A 25860-nucleotide genomic window follows, 5' to 3' on the forward strand; every position below is an offset into this window, starting at 1 on the left:
TTGGAATGGAAAAGTCTCGCGGCGTATGTATGAACATTTACCTGACAAGACACCTCTGAGAGGACCTAGCTTGTTGTCGTGTGATGCCAGAAATAGGAGCACAGCAATCTGAGTAAGGACAAAAAGGTGATCATAAATACTGAAACGTTCTTTATACTGCTTACCAGCTTGAAGGTATTTCAGTGTACTGTAAACTGCTGCATATCATAAGTAAGGCCTGGGCTTATACAACTTCGTGAGGGCTTTTAGGTGGGTTCATAACCGAAGGAGCTTATACCCGAGGGGGCGTATACCCGGAACAAAAAAATAGTTTCAAAACGAGCTATCACTGTGTTGATCAAAATAGGTTTTTCATTTACTGGTTTTTAATTGATCGTTATAAATATCATAATAAAATGAATTCAACACAAGGAAAGCTGGAAGGGGCTTTCAACCGGATGTAGTTTTTGGTTTACAGGTAGATGGACTTATAACCGGGAGGGCTTAAAAGTGGAGGGGCTTTTAAGCGGCAGTTAACGGTAATTTGGTAAGCTACATGCAAGTCCTATTCTGTTGAAACCAGGGACTTCACTGATCACAAACGATTAATTTGGAACGATACCAGTATGATAGGAAATTTTTTTTGAGCCGGTTTCATTTGAAACGGCTCATAACTGTTGGGTTCTACTGAGAGAAACCGTTTTAGCTGATTTTTTAGCTGATAATTGTTACATGTTTTTCAACGAAGGTTGTCGCAACTAAAACAGTCGATCAACAGAACCTTCCCACAACATTTTTTTCTATTTTCCTTTTTCGTGACAGAATATGGGTCAGCCCATATTCTGCGCCTTTTCATTATGTGTACCGCTTTTAATGCATGGTGCCGTATTTTGAGGTACAACGTTTATCCTTCCACAGAACAGTTTTCTGTGGATCCCTTCAGGAAGGACGCGTAACATTTTAACAACATCTGAATTACTTACTAGGTGATTTGCAACATACCTCAATCCTTAGTACGGTCATTTTGAACGCCATGGTGGAAACCTCAGAATAGGGATATTGACTCTCCACTAATCCAAAGCCATCTGTTTTACAAAAGTCCAAGGATATATAAAAGATATATAAAACAAACAAAATCAGTTATCCAGGTTGTTCAGTTTGTAAAATTTGGCCTATCATAGAGCCGTGCCGCCTTTAGTTTTGCAGTATTTGACTTGGTGATCGACTTAAATATTGGGGCCAGTTTCTCCACCGATGAGAGGTAAAACCAAAACCAATGTTAACTCGCTCACACACATTTTCCCACGCTTCGCGTTGGCTACACAATTCCTTCTGATTTTGATTGGTTCACGGCACTAAATGAGCTCTTTGTGGTTGGCCACAGTGACCGATTTCCTTGCTTGTAGAGCAGTTAATTTCTATACTGGTCAAATGAATCGAAGTGGAGGGACCAAGACCAAGACCTTGCTGTACAATAAGTAAAAGCGGAGGCTTGAGATTTTACCGTAAAGACCGAACGTTCGAGATTAACAAGTTGTTTATTACATGGCTTTTGCTTTGTTTTTGCAGGACCGTAATTAGCCCGTGGGCATTACGGGAGAACAATGCCCTATATTTAGCCAATCAGAGCGCTCGTTATATCGGCTACAAACCCAGTCCATAAAACAAATCTAGTATTCAGGTTATATCTCGGTTTGCCACACAGGCACAGTGGCGAGAAGGGGGAGAAAAAAATTGTGTTTATTTTGTACAGATAGGTTTCGCGGAAAATATAACGGCCATTTTGCGTTTCATTAGAAAGCAATGATCCAATTCGCGTGATGGCTCCGAGATCACATTTCACAGCAGCCTAAAATTCGATTCTCGTTTCATGAATATGAAATTATGTCTCGTGGCTATTTTAATACTGCACGAGAAAAACTGTTTGACGTGTTTCACTCAAAAACTGTCCGTTCATGCTTAAAGCTAGAGTAAAGAAAAACCTTTGCCACCCAGGATAAGTTGCAGGTGAAAAAAAAAAAAAGAATTGTTGCTGTCACCTGAAACATTCCTCACACGGTCTCTTCATATTTTGACAAATTCCTACCTCGGCATTACCCAGCATAATAGGGGATTTGGTTCATTAACAGCAAGACTTCCCTCCCACCTGAACCGAACAAGTAAGTGACATTAACAAATTAAGATGTTTACTTTGCCGTCATTACGAGTGCTTTGAAGACCACATTCATGACAGCGTAAAAATGAGAAATGCGACGCAGCTGCAAACTGGCTGATGGCAAACTCAAAAATACCATGATATTTGCTCACCAGGTACTGCGGCGCGTAAATTTTTATAATCTTGCTCAATAAATGTTTCCACAGTTCTATTGTCTGTGATCCAGCCTCAAAGTTAAGGCTAGCTGCAAAATTACAATCTACCAAACTGGAAATAGTTTTTTTCGTTGCATGGCTGATTTTTTCCCCCGATACTGAAATACTTATCATTTGTTTTCCTTTCTAGTTGGTTCCTTAATCACATGACAATTTTCCATTAAAAAATCCAGCACAACCTCATAGAAATACAAGAGCTCAATCACGACGTGCTTTAAAATATCATAGCACCTTTGGAAGTTCAGTTTGGTTTGTTTTGTTTTCAAGGCCAAACATTAGGATGAACTATTTTTCTCACGAATCATGTTAATTGATGTACATTAGTCAAAGCGAATTGCAACGGCGCGAGTGACGACTTGTTCGCGAGTGTTGGATTTAATATTTTTACAATGACGTTGGCATCACAAGCAAGGCGAACTTGAAACCTCTCCTCGCCGAGGAAAAAAATCGTCCAACAAACAAAATGAAGTCATTAACTACGAGATTGAAAAAAAGCAATTTGAAGGTCTGAGAGAAACGCGCAGATATTTTGTCCCATTCTTTACTGAAAGTACTGCAACAAATAAAAAGCCAAAAACAGACTCATAAAATTTAAAGTATACTCAAGTAACGATTAAGGAATATAAAACGTTCTGCCATACCTTCAACACAAAATGAGTATTTCCTCTGGCGAGACCCAAAATAACGGCTGTCATTAACCACAAGAAGTCACTTTGTATAACTAGTCCACAGAATCAGTCGTCTGGCAGCTGGCAGTCTAACTCTCTTGTATTACGGTCTGCCCGGCAGGTGTCTATCATAAGATTAATTTCCATTTGTTAAATGAAACAATTTGCGAAAACAGCCAAAACATGGTGATAATACGAAGCACAATTCACTTGAAAAAATGGAGAATTTTCAAAATGACTGCTGTTGCCATTGGACCAAATATCTTTTCAAGAACTCGTATTCAAGGCACTTAAAAGAATCGTAAACGCAGTGCTTACGTTGATCGCCAGCAGGTCAGATCGATTGACCGAAATTTGTTTTCTTTCAAACTATCGCTCTTTTGTTTTACTGCCGAACTCGATGAGTAAACTGATTGACAATCGATGTACATGTAAGCTTTTTATCAAAAATACGGCTGCATACGTGTATTGCGTCTGTGTTTTATGTTTTAGTCTGTCATTTTGTAGTCCTTGATATTCACCTCTGAAAATTATACTAAAACGATTATTCGCCTCAGGCTCAGTGAACGTTGGTGAATAATTGTTAATTATCATAACTATGAAAAATATTTCCAACATAAAAACATGTCACAATTGGCTCTGAGTGTTTCTCGCGCATGCGCGAGCTGACACTAAGGGCACAATCTTCAATATCGAGCCAGGAATCGTCGAGCTCCTTGGTCAGCGGATGGTCGCTGGAAGGATCTCTGAAATGATGAAACTTTTTAACCTACAAACCAGTCTAAGGGCACATTGAAGGGAACAGAACTGAAATAGCCAACGAGGATATTTCATGCCATTGAACGCACAATAACTTCTTGTTCCCTTTTCGTCTGACGAAACGGAGTCATAAAGAAGAAAACGAAGGAGCAAGCCTTCAAGTTATGTATACTTGCCACTCCGTTTGGCCAGGATCGGACTTGTGTACACTTAAGTCGACTTGCGATAACTTGCGATCACTTTGGTCGGGATCACATTTACACCCAAGTTGTTCACCGTTAGACCACCCAGCGCAAGTCGACGCACCTGGAACGTAGTTCGTTGACTTTTCTTCGCAACCTACGCACTGCACTTATCACCTTTCTGGTCCAATTGGCCGCCGAACGCAAATAATAAAAATAATAATAAATAAATATTTATATAGCGCCTATCCATGCCTGCTCTAGGCGCTGTACAATTCGCCAAAATGAGCTGTACTAATCTTAATAATTAAAAATGTGCGTTTAAGAAAGTAATAGAAAGTAAAAATCGCTAAGAATAATAAGTTTCCTTCAAAAGATGAGTTTTTGCAGTTCGCATGTCCAAATTGCCACTACTTTCAACCACCTGCACCTCCATTTAGCCAGGCTTTTAGAATGCAAGTTCCCGCGCGCAAAATATTTCTGTACAATCTAATAGCGCTAAAAGAATTTAACATTTTTTTCTAACTAGCTCGGGGAGAGTCAAAAGGGTACGAAATGAACGGGTGTAAAAAAGTGGTCTGGAAAGGGGCGATTCTTTCCTTGGATTTTGTATGAAAGAGCTATGTTTTTTTTTTACTAAATTGTTGCCTTGTAAAAACGGAAAACTTTGTGTCTCTTGGAACCAAACATCACAAACGGATAAAAGATGTAAAATCTATTTTGCCTACAACATGACCAAAAGACTCCACTGAGGTTCAGAAAAAGTACGACTACTCTCTTTACCAGAGTGTGATTCGGGTGTATGGGATTGTACGAGATTAGCACTGACTGCGATCGGTTGCTCTCTCGTTCCCAGGCGCCGTTGCGTTTCGTCGGCGAAGAGCGGAAAACAAGGAGTGCGGCGCTCGATGTTTACATGTAGGTTGCATCCGATTTTTCGAGTGCCACAGGCACCGCGCTCCAACAAAAGAGGGACAATAGCCCTTTTCACGGTTACCTTTGCGCATTTGCATTACAATAAAATCTAGCATGTATGTGAGGCAACTTCGGGCTATCTTATAGTTTTAGTCCGAAATTGCCTCGCATCCACGTTGGATTACATTGTAATGCAAACGAGAAAAATTAACCGTGAAAAGGCCTATTGGAGAAAAGGGAGGATCAGCTGGTTTTTCCTTTTTAGTTGTCAATAGAAGATTGGTTGTCCGACTTGTCAGACAAATTGGGATTAATACATATAACGGAGTCCTAGCCTTCATAAAGAAAGTGAATTACTATATTTTATCAAAAAAAGAAAAAAGAAAAAAGAAAATTTGATATCCTTGTCAACGGGTCTCATTTTCACCCACATGCACATCGAAGTCTTAAATATAAATACACATTATTTATTAAAATCACTGAATTACTTTTCGTTTACTTCATTCTAAACCCCAATGAACGGTTTTCACTACTTTTAATGGTGACTGAATAATATAACATAAATATTGTCACTGCTAGCTCAGTTGCTTTAATCCCGTTGTCAGTACAACAATATAATAATTCTGTTACTTACTGTTTTCAAAATATGTCACCAGGTACGAGCTACAGTAGTCCACAGTAGCCCACTTGAAGATAGAGAGTCCCGCTCAAGTTCACAGAGCAGTACCATGGTTAAACGATGTGTAAGGCTAGCACCCTGAAACTAATTAAGAGTAGGCATGATTAAAACGGCAAACTGACTAAAACGGCAAACTGTCTTGAAGGATGTCCAAGGAAACGGGCGTTGAGCTTTTGTGTCAAATAATGACCCGTAATCAGCCCGTAATACATGACTAATTTCACGTTGAAATGTAACTGATGATGGTCTGTTAGCTGTTTCTTACAACTGATGATCAGCTGGTATAATTAAGCCAAAAGGAAACCTGATGTATGTTTTGGACGTAACGGTTTTGGCCCCATCGTAGTTGCTTTTGTTTGTATTCTTCGATGATAATTTACTTTGCCAACGGACATTCTTCACTCGTCCGACCGTTTCTCAGCAAATTGGCCAAAATGAACGACCGAGTACCGAGACTGGGCACTAGCAGGTTAAATCACGTTTTTCTCAAAATCTACCCGTATGAACCCACCTCAAAATTTCAGGATTTAGAAATTGGCTCAGATTTAACATTCATGCAAAGTAAAACAAAAATCTGTAGAGCAGATTTTTAGCAAACTAAGAAACTGATGTGAAATCAAAAATAGCTCAAAATCTGTCTTAACGAGTTTTTTGAAAATTATGGATCTAAACGCGATTCATCCCTACAAATCAACTGTGAAAATTTTATCATAGGTTGTACGGTAGGTTTTCGAGCAATCCTCGATCAAAGACTGGCTTTTACGGGCTTTTACAACCTTGGATGGGAATTGTATTGCGCGTGCGCATGCCGTCTATTTAAGCGCGCGCTCATGTGAGGCCATGTATTACGTGCGAGAAAGCAAGAATAAGTTAGAGCTCTTTAACCGGTTGTTTATCAACCTGTTTTGTCATATTTTATTGGCCCTAGATTTAAACACATGTTTGAACGGAGTTTGATTAAGTTTTGTTCAGTTACTGCGCGCGCTTTGATTGGTCAATTTACTTTAACGGGCTGCATTCCATCTTATTATATGGCTGTGTCTCACAAGGACTGGGAACTAGCGAATTCACGAATTTGATTGGCTGAAATCGGTATTGAAAGCGGTCTAGATTTTCCCATCTAGATCGGCATCTAGACCGGTTACATTTTGGGGTGAGAAAGTTGCAAAGTAAAATGCAAAAATATTCACTATTTTCTTCTAACAATGTTTATCTATGGTAGAGCCACAAAGCCTGATGAGATAAAAGTAAAGAGCACACTTTGGCAGGATTAAGTTCGCCTCATCGCCGCTCGCGAGCAAAATGTCAGTCAGTACAAGCCGGCTACATCTAAATGAATTAAATTGTTCTTGTTTGCCATATAATAAACATCTTATTAACCGAGCTTAGCCGGTCAGTATGGGAGAATCTTGACCTCGGTCAAGTCACGACCTCGGTCAAGATTCTCCCATATAGACCTCCTGCTCGGTTAATAGGAGCTAAAAACGGTCCGCTAAAATGTGAAGCTTTTTTTCTCCCTAAAAGGTCTTGCAATTTAACACCAAGTTTTCTTTACGTTCACGGCAATCAAAAAGTGTAAGGAACATGTATATGTTATAATAACGAGCTCAAGCAACAACAATTTCGAATTGACTCGTTTTGTTCTTGACGTTTGTTAGGAACCTCCCTAACCTCTCAGACACATATTATATCTTACTAGCCTCGTTTTATCAGTCCGCGCCAGGAGGACCGCACTGCAAGTTACGGATCGGAACTTTTTCCCCTTGATTTGTGGCCGACCAAGCGCTAAGAGAGAGAAAAAAAATTCGGTTCGCCACAGGTTTCCCAAGCTCAAAATGCGACTCTGTATACGTGGGTATGGAACGGTTTATGTTTTTAGAGAATTGCATGGGAAAGTCACCGATCGTAAAAAAATTGTGTAAATAACTATGTAGTTCGAACTAAAGTTTTCCTACGTCAAATTTGCCGCGTACTTGTCTCTTGTGCCGATTTTGAAGCCATTCTGACGACGTTTATTGAAGTTATTCGAAATCATCGTCTTTCCTTCTAAAAGAAGGGAAAGGCAGACCACTCTATCGATCGCTGGCCAGACGTCACTCCACAAATCGCTCTCTTCTCAAAAGGGAAAGTCTCGAATCGCAATAAAATCAACAGTTCCATAAAGCCCAATAAATTTCACTCCACATACGTGTGCTTCGGCGGTCGAAAGACTCGTGAAGAACGAACCTTGCCTTTCCCTTCTCAGTTTAGAAGGAGAGACAACGATTTCGAATAGCTTCACTAAACGGCGTCAGAATGGCTTCAAAATCGGCACAAGAGACAAGTACGCGATACGTTTGAGGTAGGAAAACTTTATTTCAAGTTAAATAATTATTCACACAATTTTTTTACGATCTGTGACTTTTCCATGCAACTCTCTATATACACAAGCTGTCCCATACACCACGTACGCAGAGTCGAATTTTGAGCTTGGGAAGCCTGTGGGTTCGTAACAAAAAAATGGCCTCTTGGAATAATGAGAACTGCAAGTGCAGTAGTCTGTATGCGGCTGCATATGCCCATATTTCTTTTAGTTTTTTTGACAGAAAAGACTAGGAAATTTTAATTCCTCAGCGAACCTGCCATAGCTTATGCAAATTTACGTGAGAACGTTTGTCCGCGAGGAGATTGGGAACATGAAAGAGAAAATTTAAATTTCTAGCTGACCAATGGAAAACGAGATTATTGAAGCGAAGCCAATCAGATTACTTCCCGCCGTTCACAAAACACGACCGTTGACAAGTCGCTTGCATGAATGAACTTCTTGAACTTTTACAAGAGTGTGCACAAGAGAAGTTTTGTTGGAGAATATCACTAGAAAATAGCCTAACTACTTCAATATTTTACTGCAAAACATGCAAGGGGGCAAGAAAGTATCTGTAGGCGACACGGTGTGGGCACTGTGGCCGGGAAGCAGGAAATATTACGAAGCTACAGTCCTCGATATTGGCAAAACTACAGTTCAAGTTGACTTCAAAGACGGCTTCACGACGGAAGTTGCTTTACGACACGTTTACGTGAGGCTAATTTAAGAATTGTTTGTATCATGTTGCCCATGCAGTTTGTTGAATTAAGGAGAGCTAATGTAAATCATCTTGGGTTGTCTTGATCGCTGCTCGTTATCTTAAAAACGAATTCGTCATTTTAATAGCGTTATTGCTGTTTGTTGTGTTTACCTGGCCAGTTGCATGAACTTTCAGGGACATAACACCGTTTGCTGAATCTATCAGTTTAATCTGTTTAAAGGCCGAATCGCTAATTGCCTGTCACAAATTAACTAGCTCAAAACAAACGGAACAACATCTATGAAGTTTTGAATTAAGCTCGTACGAAACTTTCTTCGTCAAACCGTTCGTTTAGTTACAATGCAATTCAGATTATCACACTTTGAAGGCGGTGAACTGATTTCATGGTTAAATGATTTTAAACTTGAATGAAGCACAGCTTTGTACTTTATTTTTATCGAAGTTTTTACCTGAAGTTTCCGCCCATTTCGTTTTGCAGAAGGAGCTGCCATTTCGATCACGCTCAACTTCGCCCACTCGATCACCATCTCGAAGAAGATCCCGTTCTCCAGCTCGGAGATCTCGCTCTCGATCGCGGTCTCCAGCGAGAAGCCGTGGACGTCTACCAGCGCCAAAGACATCGGAAGAAAGCCTTGTTGAAAAGATAACACAACAAACTGCGGTCACTCCAAGTCGGCGTTCTCCGAGACGAGGCCGAATGCCCGAAAAGAGAGTCGAAGAGTCCTCGACTACGACCACCACGGTAACCAAAGGGTCGACCAAAGAGAGTTCAGTTGTGTCTTCGAGCGTTACGACAGTGCGTGTGACTCGTTCAGTTACGAAGAAACTCATCGCCGAGGAGAAGGAGGCACTGCTTACAGCAGAGATCAAGCCCACAATGGCCCAAAGCAAGCATGGATATGAGTTCGGTGGTCCGTTTGGTGTGTTGTGGATGATGATCGTTCTACCAGCTGTTGTTGTGTCATCCTACTTGTTCTGTAACGGAAGACAACCGTGTACAATCCGTCAGTTACCGTCTAGTATTCCGCCTCTGTGGAAGTTTCATGGTGGATTTTTTGACATTGGCCACCTGATTGTCGATGGATGGATCCTACTACAGGCATTCATCTATATGCTTCCAGTTGGAAAGGTACATATATGCATTTTGCTTCTTTACTGTGTGTGAGTTCATTTTGCATGAAAATTATGTAACATGTGCAACCCCGAATTATCAAACATCCTGAGGCTGCAACCTCAGACAAACATTCTTCATTCAAGCAAATAATTTTTCGTTTCCCTTGGAGGTTCGAGAAATTCTGATTCCACTACATCATTCTGGTCATCCCATTTTTTATCCTTACCTCTCTGTGGATAAGATATTCTCACAGGGCTACCAAAGTCATTTCTGCTCTGTTGGCACCAGATGAACTTTTAAATATTGGTGAGGGGGTTTGGAAGAGAGTTAGACAAGTACTAACGGTGCTGCGATAAACAGCTTATGTTGTTGTTTATGAGCAGATGATGTATTAAAAAAAAATGATCATGTCAGGCCACGATTTGGGAAAAATTGAATATGCGCCCCCTCTCGATAAAGTGCCCCACTCGAATAAGTGCCGCTCTCTTCACCTAAATTTGAAAAAAAGTGCCCCAGGTGCTAATTCAAGGATTTCCTGTGTCTGTTTTCAAATAATAATTTGTGTTATTTGGTTGTCACAGGTTGTATATGGACGAGTGCTTTCTGATGGAACTTCCCTTGATTACAGAATGAATGGTAATGCTATTTATTTTATTGGTATTTAAATGCTTTGCACCAGTACACACTGTAGTATCAGGCATGATAACAGAAGTGCAAATGCAGTAAAGAGAAAAGTTCCTAGCATGCATCAAAGACAGTCTACATTGCTTATATAGACCATTCGTGCAAGGACTCAGAAAAGCCTGTTCCTCTATCCTGCAAGTTTGCGCGATATCAAATAAGAAACATTCACTGTTAACAATAAACTCAGCTCCATGTACAATTTGTTTGTTTATTGCAATTGATGCTGTCATATGCGAACTGTCGTATAGCAAACTCAAATTCTTGATACTGTGTAAAGATTACATGTAAGTTGACATCTGTAAAAGAAGAAACCTTTTCTGCGATGTTTTAAACAACAAATACAAGTAATTTAAACATGTTCAAGGAATATTTCCCTCAAAAGCAAACATCTCTATGTAGAGCTTAATTAAAACTGTCCTTGGAAAACGACGAACCAAAACAAATCATACCAGAAACAGAGATCAGAAGTGTCTAACTCAAGAAACTAGTGTTGCTCTTGGCTGCCCCTCAAGCCACTCTTAAACTTCTCTCATACTCTTCAAACTTTTCTGCATGCATCATTAACTCATTATACACATGTTAAGCATAAACCAATTCTGTATTAATTATTGTGTGGTCCAACATAGCTTATCCTCTAGCATAAATTATTGTGCATGCTTACAAATACAATAATCTACTTTCCCATCATTCAGGTTTCATTGCCCTGATGCTCAGTACAGTTGGATTTGCTGCTCTCATTTACTTCAAAGTACCTGTTACCTTGGTCTACGAATGTTTCATTGGGATCATAACAGCAACTATCTTGTGGTCGGTTGTGGTTTCTATCACTGTCTATGTTATGGCTCGAATGCAGAAGACAGGATTGGCTCCTGGAGGAAACACAGGTCTGACAACTATAACCTTGTACTGGCTTCTAAAATTGTATAGATTGTAATTTATTAGGAATTCAGCTGTCATACAGGCCATGAAATCATTGAAAACCTTGGTGGAATTTCAACAAATGTTGTTAAGTTCAAGTATTATTATGGAAACCAGCCAAGGAAAATTCTGAGCTGAACAGTGTGTACATTGTACAGTAAATATACTTCTGTCCCCCCCTCCCCCTCCCTTCAACAATTCCTCTCCTTTTATTCCATTCACATGTACAATTATTTATAACATGTATATTCTTGCCAGTATAGTGGCAGCAATTTACATGTAGAGATCATTTTTCTTACAGGAAATGTTATTTATGACTTCTTCATGGGACACCAACTCAACCCACGATGGGGAAAATTTGACTTCAAGTTTTTCTTTGAAGTTAGACCAGGATTTATAGGCTGGGTGAGAGACTTAAATGTACATGTACATACAGCATTAACAATCTGGCCCAAGCTGTTCAAAAGGTGGATAACGCTATCCACCTGATAAATCACTAGGGACCTTAAGATACGGGGACGGGAAGGCCAGGACAGGAATGGCAGTGGAGGCAGGAAACTTTTGCAGGTCCTGTTGGGGCACCAAAAACAAAATGCTTAAGATTTGTATTTTCGTAAAGGACAGCGACGTCAATAATTCGAACTTCATACAAGCTATTCATGGAAGCAATGACATCCTTTAGACTACAAAAGAAGAGAAATCTTATCCGTGAACAGTGATGCTGAATTTCTTTTTCTTTATAAGCGAAGCAAACAGCTTCGACCAGCTTCAGATGGCTTTTTACCACCAGAGCGTTTGAGAATTCTGTCGCCGAGGAATCCTGACTTTTGGTGAATATTTCAATTTCCATCTGTAATTGTAACAGGCATTATGAAAATGAAACAAACGTTGCATCAAGTTCGATCCGGGTAGTATAAAAAACAATTAAACATCAGTTTGAAAATGTGTATTTTATTTGCTAGATAGATGCTTCCATGGCATTCATTCTTACAACATTTAATCGACTGTACTTACACTGATGTACTCTCAATGCATACAGTTTATATCTTGTTTTGAGCTTGCACACTCGTGACAGCGTCTGAACAGTGACTGAAATACAAATGAAAGACAAGGAATATTTTTATTCACATTTTGGTATCTCAGCATAGTATTCTACACTACAATCACGAAAAATGTGAACCTTATAAACATTCATATCAATATAACTGAAAATAAGGTCGATTGGAACATTTGTCAGGGCAGAACAAGAGCAAAGTACTCATGTTTTCGATACAGCGGCTAGTCAGGTGAAATGGTGTCCTTGACGAGACAAGGGCAGCAGAGAGATGAGTCGAGAGTTCTCGTGCGCATGCCTAGTTGAGTAAATTTACTTCCAGTGGCCGTCCTAGCTCATCCTGTCCTAGTATCTTAAGGTGCCTACTATCCACTGGATAGTATGGTTTGTTTTGTTAACATTTATCCACTGGATAGTGATTTATCCTGTGGATAGCATTATCCAGCCTTCAAGCAACCAGGTCCTGGTGTATACACTGTATAAGTTCATTTATTGGGTGCTGTGACAAAAATGAGAACTAAGCTCCAAGATTGTTATGGCAACCTGACAAGCTGTAGCCTGAGTGGTAGACCATGTGCATTGTTGATGGCTTCATACCATGATCATGTCACTCAAAAAATGATCTGATTGGCCATTAGATGTTGCATGAATGCAGAGTTCTCCATATAATTTTTCACAGGTGGCCAGTAAAGTGCATGTATAACAGGTGGCGCAAAGCAAGGCCCACAGGGCCGAGCCAGCCTTTGGGGGTGTAAAATTGTAGGTTGTCAAAGATGCATTTTTGTGCATTTGGGGGGCAAAGTGTTGTATTTAAGTTCTTTATGAACTTACCATAAATAAGTCTGTAAACCTTAATTTTATTGTTACATGTGTGCAAATTTTAATAACTGGAATTGGCGACTACATTTGTCTTTACAGCCAGCAGAATTCTGCTGGCTGCCAGCTTCTACTGAGAACCAAGAAATGGATCACAAAATATTCTGGGTTTGTGAGGATTCAAGCAGCAACAACCAAATGAAAATGGTGCCTTTGTTGTGGATAAATCTTATACTTGTGAAACTGATTTTGTCTGCTTAGTATTTTCCATTTCAAAACTAAAAACTCATTATGTTGATGAAATGCTGCTTTGTTGTTCTAATACAAGTGTTTGTATTGTATGTGCAGGTAATGATAAACTTCTGTATGGCTGCGAAAGAATACGAAAAGACGCATGAAGTGTCGACTGCAATGATACTCGTGTGCATCTTTCAATTTATTTATGTTGCTGACTGCTTGTTTTATGAGGTGAGTGAGGATGCGTCATCCATTCAACAGAACTCTTTTAGAGTTTACAAAGTTCTCAAACCCACGCACAGAGTAATTTTGACTCCTCTGCAAATCTTGGATTCGGTTTTTTAAAAGTGCCATTGGGTGGCATTTGCAATTTGCTAATACATGAGCTTTATATCCTGTAGTGCAATTTGATGATTATAATTGTTTATCTTGCCTGCTCTTACAAGGATCAAGTTGACACCAAAACAGCCATGGACGATCTTAATTATCTTTCGTGGATCTGCCAGTGCCCTCAACAGAAATTGTTTGGATATTTTCACAGCTTCCATTTTTAATTTCCAAGTTTCATAATAATATTTTTATTATTGTTTCAGTCTTCCATGTTAAGTACAATTGACATCATAGAGGAAGGATTTGGCTTCATGTTGGCTTTTGGTGACATATCCTGGGTGCCAATAATGTATTCCTTGCAGGCACGATATCTTGTTGACCAGCCTGTTAAGCTCTCCTGGATAACAACTACTGCAATTGTTGCTCTATTTGGTATGTTGAAAATGTCTCCAGATCTTACACAACCTTGCCAAAATGTTTTGTTGTAGCTAGGATAACTGTGATGTTTGGAATTGTGACGTCCAGAGATGGATTTGTTATTAGCGAGGGTTGGTAAAGTACAACATGAACTATGTAGCAATTAATCTACTGTAGAAAGCAGAATTGCCAGCTGCTTACACATGTTCACAGGCCGGGGTGCTTATTTATATTATAAAAATGTGCACGTGCAGCCTTATATTCATTGATTTTACAGTATATAGTGTACAAAGTGTTTGCTACTTTTAAATTTACAATAACTGTCTAATTTCCCGCACGCTGATTGGCTCATTTTTATCATCAATAAGAGTACAGACGGATAAAATTTTAATTTATGCAAGCTTACAAGTTAAACTTTTAGCTGTCAAACTGTCAACTTTTTAACCAATGATATTTTACGGACTTTTTTAAGTAGCCAATCAAAAAGCAAGAAAAGCTATTGACAATGTTCGTGTCATTTTGAATAAAATTCAGTTATCTTTGTTTACGGCAAGTTTACGGCGTCTTTTCCCCTCATTTATCCCAGCATTTGGCCATTTTAGGGTCTTGTTTTTGTAAAAAACAAATTGACGTCAGTTTTTTATGCGTCTGTCCTCTTATTGATGATAAATTTCATCATAACATTGTCAAAGTTTACTGCAGAACCACTTGCATGTGGCTCGTGGTTCCACAGCCACTTTGACAATGTTATGATGCAATTTATCATCAATAAGAGGACAGACGCATAAAAAACTGATGTCAATTTGTTAATTTGATGATACATCGATGATACGGCTACGTACATAATCAGGGCTGCCGTTAAGGGCAGTAACCTGTAACAACTGAACATTAGGGTTATGTATGCTGAATTTCCCCCTGATGCTATAGGTGAAATTGCCTGTTTATACAATCTAGAAGTCACCCACAAAGTAACAATTTTGCTATGGGTGGGGAGAACAAGGCTACAGGTGTCTCAAAACTTAATGTCAACCCTGATAATGATCAAGTGCCGTTGAGAAAAGCTACCGATGGACTGATCAGTGCTCCTTTAAATTACTTGATAGATATAGTTTTATTTTGTCTTAGTTATTTACAATCAATTTTAAATGGCCTTACTAGAACCATATTCGTTCAACTTCATTACTTTTGTTAACTCTCATTCTGCTTGAGTTTCCAAAAGTTGTGCCAGGTCCCTTGATTGACCCTGTGATAACTTAATATTACTTCAACTATTCTTTTTTTGATTTGAATACTAAATTCAGTACAGCAGATTGAATTTTGTTTGTGTATGCAGTTCTTGACAGATGTCCTCCAATTGATCATTAGCTGATGATATACATGTACACTGTAGCTCTTCATGCACATTACACATTCTCAGGGCGAGAACCATGTCTTCCCCAACTGGTTATTGTTTGCTTTTGAATTTTTGTTTCCAATTAGCGACCAGTTGGTGCCAGACGTGGTTCTCTTGAGATACTGTTTACTGTACGTGGATATCAGCAGAAATTTTGGGGGAGAGGGGTTGGGGAAAGGGAGTGCATTAAAATCCCAGGCACCTCTTGAGTGGAGAGAGAGAAGTGAGCATGTAAACAGAGATAACCTTGAGTAATTGCTTACGACATGTAGGTTATTCCGTTATGTTGATGACAAAGCAATCATTTTCAGGGCTGTCATTAAGGGCCATAACCTTTCAAAACCTACGTGTATTGCCCGTAATGTTACACATGAGAGTGCTCGTTGATACAATTCACCCACAAAGTGATCAGTTTGTTACTCGTTTAAAGACCAAGGCAACAGATGACACAAAACTTAATGACAGCCCAGATTTTCACTTTTTTCATTCACCTCCTCCAACTGAAACATGTCAGGGAATGATAGATATACTTTCTGAATATACTTTTGCTCTAAATTGATCTTTGGCTCACCATGAACATACATGTATCATGGTCTGTTTCACCTGGTTGATTCCTCTCTGTTTTTGTTTGCAGTCATTGGTTATGCCATATTCCGTGGATCAAACTCTCAGAAGGACAGATTCAGAACCGATCCTAACTCTGACGAATTCCAAGGTAATGTTCAGCATTAAATATAAGGAAGAAAACGAATACAGGATAGCTTATGGCTGTGAACTTTTTCTAAGGACTTTTCTCTAAGAATATCAAGGCCACTAAAGCCCAATACTTGAGGGACTTATTTTTTCTGGCTTCAGCCAGCGGTCAACCCAAAGCATCCTGCTGCCTGAGCAAGAAAAAACCCGCTGGTACCCAGGTTTCCAGTGTATAGGATTAGGTCTGCTCGTGAGGGATCTGAGAGTCGACCTGAAAAATTATTTAAACCTGTTTTGATCGGTTGTTGCTTTTTACGTGCAAGTAACTGTAACGAACAATCACCAACACTACCCAGATTAAAGTGAAGAATGATCATCGCAGTAAATTTCCAATTTAAGCACTTCGAAAGAAGAAGCCTGAAAAAAATTAGAGCTTCAACGGGATTCGAACCCGTGACCTCCGCGATACCGGTGCGATGCTCTACCAACTGAGCTATGAAGCCACACATTGGGAGCGAGGGTTTTTTCAGGCTCCTTCTTTCCAATTGCTTAAATTGGAAATTTACTGCGATAATCATTCTTGACTTTCATCTACAACCGCAGTTCAAATATGAATTATTTCATATATACTTCACATCACTACCCAGATTGCTGCACGGCCTCGTTAGCAGGGGGAAATCATTCGGGTGGAATCTCTGATGGGAGTTGCAATTGACTGAATGCCAAGTTATTGATTGAGTTATTTTTTTCTTGCAGATCAAGAAACTATTCTTACCCCGACTGGTAAGCGACTCCTAGCCTCTGGCTGGTGGGGCCTGGTACGACACCCTAACTATCTCGGTGACATCATCATGGCGTTTGCATGGACCTTTCCATGTGGTAAGTCTCAGTACCGCAAGGATGACATTTCACAGTAGCGACAACCCACAAACGCAATCGTCAGATTGGTTTTGTACTTCAGAGTTCGTGTGTTATTGAAACGGGTATTAAACACGACTCGCATCGCAGGGCAGCTGGAAAAAGAAAGAACGTTAACCCCTGAATACCAGCTTTATATGTACAATGTAGCTCGCCTGCCTCTCATTATTAGCTTTGTCGTGTTTCTGCCATTTCAACATAAAACTGTACACCATGGTGTTGCGGCTTTCAAGATTCTCCCTGCAATTCTAAAGATATGCCTGTTTTTCCTACAGGTTTCTCTAACCTAATCCCATTGTTTAACCCGGTGTATGTGACAACTTTGCATAAACTATGCACCATGGTGCCAGTGTTTTCAAAATTCTCCCTACAATTGTAAACATTTTCTTGTTTCTCCTACAGGTTTCTCTAACCCAATCCCATTCTTTTACCCTGTGTATCTGACAATTTTGCTTGTTCACCGTGAATTCCGAGACGAAGCGAACAACCGCCGCAAGTACGGAACGAGCTGGGACGAGTATTGCAGGCGGGTACCCTACCGCATTCTACCCAAGATATTTTAGACTGTTGCCTTTTGCTTTATGGACATTCTGATTTTATCTTGAAAACAGCTGTATGTCACAGCTTGGATACTGACGTGTGTCATTAGCTGCAGGTGCACTTGGTAGACACACAAGTCGTTTTCTTTTACGTGGTTATATACATTGTACAGACAAAACAGATAGCGGTTCATTTTGCGGACTGGACGTAAACGACTCGGATCTGGTCGATTCTTAAAATTTTCGAACTTTTTTTATCCTTTGATTGCACTTGATTTTATTTTTAAGTTTGAAGAATTATTTTAAACGATTCCTAAGGTTTTGACAATATTTATGTAACTATGTTGGCTAGTTATCAATCGTGACATACTTAAAGTACTTATTCAAATTTTCAATGCATGCATGGAGAACGTTTTAGATACAGTTTTACTTTTCAATGCCTTCCAGAAGTAGGCGACAAAAATATCCTTCCCTGGAATAGATTCCGATGGGATATGTTTCAGTATATCATCGGAAAGTATGAAATAACCCTTACGGGTACATACCATGCCCATAGAGGTAGTACGGGAGGTCTACTACTGAAAAACATTGCATGAAACCCATCGGTCCTACCAAAATGCAATGGCTTCGCAGTTTCCTAGTGGTTGTATCTTACATGGAACGAAATACTCGTATATTTTTTATATCCATAACTCGTTGTACAATACACGTTAAAAAGAGACTCTGTTTATTGTATTGCTCGGTTGGTATCTATCTGAAGTCGAGATTAATCCATACGCTTAGTGTTGGTATAATCATTATTTTCTTTTGTAGTAAAACACTAAGGTAAAAACATGGCACATTAGAATCCCGATGATTCTGACTCTAATAGTTGGTAGCATTAACAACAAAGAGTTAAGCTAATCGTGTGTGGAAATTACAATTACCTTATTCTCACTTATTTTCGCAATACTTATTTGTTTTTGCAATTTTTGTATTTTTCGCGATAACTTGAAGAAAAAAAATTATAGACCAGCGAAAAAAAGTTACCTCAAAACGTAACGACCCGAAATCTAATTTATTACAATGTACGATTAAAACCTGCATCGCTGATTCTGAGACGACAGCACTAGTTTGTCTCATGTGTTAATGTGGAACAACGTTTGGCAAATTTTCGCGAAACTGAATTCCCTTAAACGTGATTCTTCTGCCAAATCGCGAAATTTAAATGTCGTGTTATTTCTTACATTTTCACGATATTAAGTGACTGCGGAATAAGTGAGGATAAGGTTTTAACAGCGTAAAGCTTATCGTGGTCATAGTAACGAGAGGTTAGAGCTGCAGTTATCACTCAGAATTCAGTTACACATTCTTAGAGAATAATCTATGCCTATAAGGCCCTCTATGCTATGCGAAGCTTTTATGAATTAGGCCAAATAATGATATCGATGCTTCAGAAATCGCAAACAAGGATTGCGACTTTTTCGTGGCGAGCTCAAAGAACGTGTACAACACATTTTGTTGAAAAACCGCATGTGCATAAACGATGATGACTGACCCCGCGATTAACGTCAGCGGGGTTGCTAGGTAACATTCGTCGTATCACTGAACATGAAACAGGCATCACAAGCTCATTTTGAAGGCAAGAGAGGAAGAATCTGCCGCATGAAAAGCTGGCACTTGTGCAGTGCAAAGTCATACACGACGAGTAACATGGCAAAAATGAGGTTCTGTGAAGCACATGTAGCAATCGTGTATATACAGTTGTAAATTAGTTAATATACTGTACCTTGTACCTAGGTTCGTTTTTTCGTATCCATTCTGCTCAGGGGCGCGAAAAGAAAGAGCCTGTGTGAGGAGCGGCTCAGTTAGCTCTAATTTTGATTAACTTTAGTTTTGATGTACGTTTTGTGGAAATAAAGCTATTTAAATACATGTAAAGTAAGACCCCATGATATTGGTCTATCTTAAAATTAAAAGGAGAATCACGCGGTGTGAATTTACACATATTCTTAGTGCACAAAAACTTAAAAAGAACGCTATTTAAGAAAAACGTACACAAAAGTTCTAAAACCTTCAAACCTAGCATACGCAATGTCGTAAACACGGGACAAATATTGGGAAAATGTGGCTTTCCTTGTACTTTATGGGCTGAATAAGGCTCGCATGGTATTGTGGTAATATATACAGCCGCCATCTTTCTTCTTGCAGAGTATTTGTCTCCTTTTTCTTTCCCTTATGGCCTTATGCTCCACTCAAGAAGGAGCGAAGATGATGAGTGTGAGTGAGTGTTTCTTTCCCTTAAAAAGTGCGCAGAACGATAAAAGCGGGTACAGTCAACTCTCGTCTTGTGGACACAACGCTGTTTGGAACAGACAGCTAAATCCCCGGCCGAAACCAAAAAAAATGTATGGAAACAACTCTCGCTATTACGGAATTGCGGACACTTCATGTGGTCACAGAATTTTTTTTTTTTTCTCACGGCACAACTGGCAACTTGGACCTGATTATTCTGCAGTCTTGGAGTGTTTATTTGTTTGTACACTATTTTGCATCAAAGGAAATTTGTACTGCTAAGTAAAATACGTTTTATTTCATGGAGAGCTCCGTGAGCGGGCAAGATAAGACGAATCCTGCGCTATGATTGGCTACCCGAGTAGGGAGATGGCGCTATCTTACCCGCTGTGTCCCGGCAGAAAATAGTTTTGTTTTTCTCATGTAATAAATCCTTTATTGACCAAGCTTGTACGGTCAAGATGGCTGGATAGTGGTTGTGATTTTTCTTTTTAGCATGTTTGGACGAAACACGCAAAAAACGAACTTGACCACTTTGACCTCTCGCGATCACGTGGTCAATAACCCATAGACATGTGACACGGGGTGCTTACCATTTTGCCAAAAAATCCAGAAATTTCGGTGGAAAGTCAAATGGAGCAGTAATTTTACGGGAAATCCGGTCGGAAATTGTAGACTACCTCCTGAGGCAGTCCAATTTTTCCTTTCGGAACGGAACAGCGAATCGCTACATTTTCCACTTTCCAGTCTCTCATCAGCGAAGACAATAACGGGAAATCGAACTGCAAATGGAAAGCGCCATCTCGTTCGGTTACCATTATTCAAAGGTCATCCCAACCGGTTCATTCTGACAAATGGTAAGCACCCTTCACAATCAAAGATTAGGTCATTTTCATCACACCCCACTATTGCGGACGCTTTCACGAACACCAAAAGACGGTCCCAAGAGGTGTTCAGGATATTGCTCAGGTCGTTTATCAATGTAACTCTGTTAGATGTTCGTATTTGACAAATGTGATCGCACTGTTCCCTGTAATCTAAGCATTCGTTAAGAAAATCTTTAGCCTAAAGTCTGCAGAAAAATAGGAAGTCGATGTGGCGTTGAAAACTGCACATTTTTGGAAAAATAAATCGAGAAAATTTCATGCTTATAGCGGAGCTCCGGCGGCCCGAAGGATCTAAAAGTGGGGCCCCATGACTATAGGAACAACCACATGCATGCATAGAAATAGGAACCACGCAACTCTTTTCATGATCAACATGGCTAGCGGCGTGGATCGCGAGCGCGTGCGCCTTACGACGAAGCACGACAACGTCGCGCAACATGGCTGTCATACTCCATGAAACTGCAATGAGCGTAAAAAAACTCTCTTGGCCTTTAATAAACAACTCCACAAATCAAAACGGCGTGGTACAAAGAGTGTGCATACGAGCGGCGTAGATGCAAATAGCGTGGATACAAACAGCGTGGGTTGAAACTAAAACAGTAAAAGAGCAAAAGTTACAAGTTGCGACTGAGCTAAATTCGAATAAAGAAATAACAAAACTGCAAAACGAGGACTGTGAATTACACTTACATTGTTTCGGCCAGAGAAAACTGTTGTGAAACGGACTGCGAATGACGCGAAGAGACTAGCACGAAAGCTAAATAGAACTGCGCTAAGCGCGGACCAAAATGAACTGCCCCAAAACTGTACTGCAAAGCTATGATATGGAAAATACGCTAGAACATGCGGAAAATACAACTATAGAAACTTAGAAAGGCGCTAATGAAGATGAAACAGCAAAGAAACGCTAACGAGGGCGCGAAAACTGACAGAAAGGAATAAACACCTAAATTGACGCAAAAAAAAAAAAGACCAAACAAAAGGACGAAAAGAAGTATAAACTAATTTGCGTACGCAAAGGAAAAACAAATTACGCAAGAACGAATAATAGAAAAAATGTCACACTTGGATCTTACACTCCAGCTATTACGTCGAGCAAGGCATGCAGCCATGGTTTACTGCGTACATAACGAAAACCCCGTTTTGCTCAAATTAACAAATAAAGAAGCCTAAGCCGTGTATTACACTGTGATAAAACACTCCGGACATTTGAGAACAGTCGAGAAATGTAGAAAACACTCGCCTGCGGCTCGTGTTCTCTACTCTTCCCTCGTGTCCCATGACGAGATTCATGAGGATCTGCCGATGTTCTACGGTTGAACCGTAGAACATCGGCAGGGGTCCTAGTTTATTCGACACGTAGCTCTTCACAAGAGACGTGTTTAGAAATCAGTTTAATCAGACCGCGATCTGACAGCAGAAACACGTACCCGTCAAGTTCATCGAGTGAATACAGACTCAGAAACAAGGGTACAACAGACATTTTTATTTTTCCTATTTATCTACAAAGACCAAACACAGATTATTCAGATGGTACATGTATTTGTTAATAGAGGACGCTTCTTCGCTGTAAACAAAACAGCACGGTGTCCTTGGACATCGCAGGAATTAAATCCGGTGTTCAATTAATGTTTGATTGGTCAGGAAGTGAGCTCTTTCGCAATCGCTTCTTTCCATTCAAAACAACTCGTAAAATATGGCACACGAACCACTAGAAAAAAAATAAGAACAATGATTTCAAGAGCTTTTTTTACTAAGTATAACAAGGTACTATCCTATTCACAAATTTAAACAATAGTCTGGCCGGAAATCTGGATCGACTGATCACTTAATGGACATTACAAACCTTTCTAAAGCCGTAAATACTGCGCCTACGGCTCTGTTCCCTTTTACCAGTTAAGATCTCTGGTGCGAAGATTAGTACGGAGTTTCTTAGTTTCGACAGCCAGAGATTTTCCTTTGGAGAAGTGAAGAAATCACAAGTTTGGCTCTACGTTTTCTTAGATCTACGTGGAAATAAGGAAATAAGGAGTCATTAGCGAAACATTTCGACACAAGCCAACCTGGAAATGATACACCAAGCAGAATTGAGTTAAAAAAACAAATAAAAGAAAAAAAAAAAGTTCCGAAAGTTCACCCTCGCCTTCTAATAGAGCGTAATTTGCAGTACTTGGAATGGCTGACAGAAATAGCGGACGGCATCGGCTTTACGCACAATCCCAGTGCTTCCGGTAAGTACTTTATTTTTAAGTACTTAAATTGTGCCGCAAATTTTTAAAAAATTGCGGCACAATAAGTTGACACCATCATGTTCTTATTACCAGGGCCGGGAAATGTAGAACTTTTAAATTATCCTGGCAAAGAGATAGTCAACATGGTCAAGCGCGAGGTGAGCAAAAAGCACGACTTGCGTGTGATGGTATAAGAAAAAAGAGAAACTGTCAAGCCTCGCATCGCCTTTAATTCGTTTGCACTCGAACGAGAAAAGGGTCGTCTCCACAACTGTGAGGTCGTGCTGCCCTGGAAGCTGCAAAGAAAAAGAAAACTACAAAGCAAGCTTCTCTTCACTGTCTGAAATAATAATTGGCGAGAAGGACACGGGAGAGAAACTTGGGAGTGTTGCGAACCAATAAATTATGGTGTCCTCTGTTGGACACTGATGGATACTAACTGTGAGACTCAATGTTGGAAAAGTACATCTTCAGACAGCATAAAACATATAAAAGGGACTAATGGTACACTGATCTTCCCTTGATTTTTCTACTGCTCAGTTCAGATAAATCACATTTAATAATGACTGACAACTGTATTTCATTATTCCAGGTAAACTATGTTGTTTTTGAAACTGTCAACATGAAAACGTTTTTAACATACAGCAATTGCAACGACTCGTGATTTCTATTGTAGTTAATAATTTTATTTCATTAAGCTTGACTTTTAGTTCCGAATGAAGCGCCCGGAGAAGGAATTCTCACAGAACCACAGTCTAGGGAGGCTAAGCTGCTCTGCTGCTTCAGGGATCAAGCGAAACAATATCATTTGGGCGTCAATACAATTAAGACTTACATCCTCAAATGCATTAAAGTATATTTAAATGAGCTTGACTGTTAGTTCCCAATGAAACACCCGGAGAATGATTTCTCACAGAACCACAGCCTAAAGAGGCTAAGCTGCTCTGCTGCTTCAGGGATTAAGCCAAACAATGTTATTGGTATGGAAACAATTAAGATTTAAATCATTGATCAAATGTAACAATGTTAAATTTCATTAAGCCTGACTTTTTTTCTTCCCAATGAAACACCCGGAGAATGAATTCTCAGAGAACCACAGCCTGATTTTGGCCATTTTGGTCACAAATAGGGTATGGTGTTTGCACTCTAGCCTTGATATGGGTATGTTTTTAAGAAGAAGCCACTTTTTCATCATTATCGAAAAGAAAATCAACAAAAGCCCTTCACAAATTATGTTTACGGTAATTTAACATTGGTCTGAACTGGGTTTTGATTTTAGGATCAGGTCATAAATAGGGTTTCGAAATTTTGGTCAGGTCATAAATAGGGTAGGGAATATCGCAGATTTTGGTCATAAATAGGGTAAGGGTTTTGGGAGCCACACACCCCCACCCAATTTTTCTGGAAGTACTCCCTCCCCCGGGGCCAAACCATCGACGTTGGCGCCAAATGCGATCATTTGGTCAGGTCGGTGCAAACTTCAACAATACCATGGATAAACTCGGTCACCCCAAAACGCAGACCATGCAGACTGCAGACTGCAGACCACAGACCGTGCAGACCATGCAGACTGCAGACTGAAGACTGAGTACTTTTTTTTCTTATTCTTGTTTTTGCATTTACTTTTGACTGGCATATTTTTTGGTTCTGTTCAATTATATATCAGAGTGTTTGTTATCCACAGGCCACGCAAACTCGGTATGTGACTGGTATGTGACTGTTGATGTTTAGAGATTTTGCAAGGGAACTCCCTTTAGCCCTATTTCTACATTTTAAAATAGCTTTACGTAAGCCTATTTTAAATAGGCTTACGTAAAGCTATTTTAAAATGTAGAAATATACTTCACTTGTATCTTGTATTATAATGTCACACGTAACATGCTTATTTTGTACTCTTGGTATACAAAATGTAATTCCAAATGGCTCTTGGAGTGTGACTGCGATCACGCGAAAAACCTAGCGCATGATAAGACCACAGAAAACCCAATATCATTTGAAATTCTTAGCGCAGTACGGTTGTCGTGATGAGTCGATGCGATAGTTAATATATCTGTCCTTATGGCAGTTGTGTTTTTGTGCATGGCGATTTAGACTACGAGTTGAGTAGTCCCTCTTTCACTTAGTCCATCGTGCGTGACGCATACGGAATACCTCGAGGAAAAAAATTCATGTGAGCATTTTTTGCCTCGAGGTTTCCTTACGGTCACGCTCAACTAAGCGAAAGAGGGAATGCCCCTAGTCTAATGACGATTCTGTACTTTGTGGAGCAAAAGCGATTTGTAGGACAAGGTCGCTTAGAGTCACCGTCCTTGCTTTGTCGGTTTTATGAATCAGTTAAGAGGAGAACGAACACTAAGAAAATCGAAAAAAAAAAACAAAAAACACAACAACAACAACAAACTAGACAATAAATAAAACCACAAACCGGTCAAAAATTGACACAATATTTGCGCCCAGAATGTATGTAAGTTTATTTTTATGCTTGGTTTTAGTATATTTAGGACCAGTAAAGGGAATTTCCCATAGAAAGTCTATTAAACGCGTGAATCAACAGTCAGATGTAAAGTTTGTGCCGCTTGTGGATAAATAACAAACATTAGGACATATTGAACACTATTTTGTCACTAGAAGCGAAAAAAGTGAGTCAAGTATTAGAAAAAAAGTACTCAGACTGCACGGTCTGCACGTTCTGGATGGTCTCAATCTTGAATGCTATTATCGCTGTCATAATAATCATC

General features: G+C 39.6%; 2 protein-coding genes and 1 long non-coding RNA gene across 3 annotated transcripts in view; 1 reads left to right on the forward strand and 2 right to left on the reverse strand.

The window, feature by feature from the left end:
- LOC110062357 (protein sidekick-1-like) overlaps positions 1-9145 on the reverse strand; it is a 38666-nt gene extending 29521 nt beyond the window's left edge. The window contains exons 1-5 of the mRNA XM_089291133.1: positions 9067-9145; positions 5508-5636; positions 2991-3142; positions 982-1064; positions 42-108 (exon numbers count right to left, since the gene is read on the reverse strand). Of these exons, the coding sequence (XP_089147259.1) occupies positions 42-108; positions 982-1014 (100 nt within the window). The 5' untranslated portion in view covers positions 1015-1064; positions 2991-3142; positions 5508-5636; positions 9067-9145. The remainder of the gene's footprint in view (positions 1-41; positions 109-981; positions 1065-2990; positions 3143-5507; positions 5637-9066) is intronic.
- Positions 8313-19650, forward strand: LOC110062360 (delta(14)-sterol reductase TM7SF2-like). Its single transcript, XM_089291159.1, has 10 exons — positions 8313-8608; positions 9096-9746; positions 10313-10367; positions 11108-11299; positions 11635-11738; positions 13552-13671; positions 14034-14202; positions 16215-16295; positions 17030-17152; positions 17594-19650. Exons 1-10 carry the CDS (start codon positions 8447-8449, stop codon positions 17752-17754), a joined length of 1818 nt encoding a protein of 605 aa, XP_089147285.1. The 5' UTR covers positions 8313-8446; the 3' UTR covers positions 17755-19650.
- Positions 19651-21365: 1715 nt separating this feature from the next.
- LOC149110821 (uncharacterized) lies at positions 21366-24876 on the reverse strand. Its single transcript, XR_016207773.1, has 2 exons — positions 21582-24876; positions 21366-21482 (listed from the first exon to the last, which is right to left on the reverse strand). It is a non-coding gene; the product is annotated as an uncharacterized LOC149110821 (long non-coding RNA).
- Positions 24877-25860: the final 984 nt, after the last annotated feature.

This window comes from Orbicella faveolata, unplaced genomic scaffold (genome assembly GCF_042242905.1).
Source record: "Orbicella faveolata isolate gen_17 unplaced genomic scaffold, um_ofav_v1 contig_24, whole genome shotgun sequence".
Taxonomy (NCBI): domain Eukaryota; kingdom Metazoa; phylum Cnidaria; class Anthozoa; order Scleractinia; family Merulinidae; genus Orbicella; species Orbicella faveolata.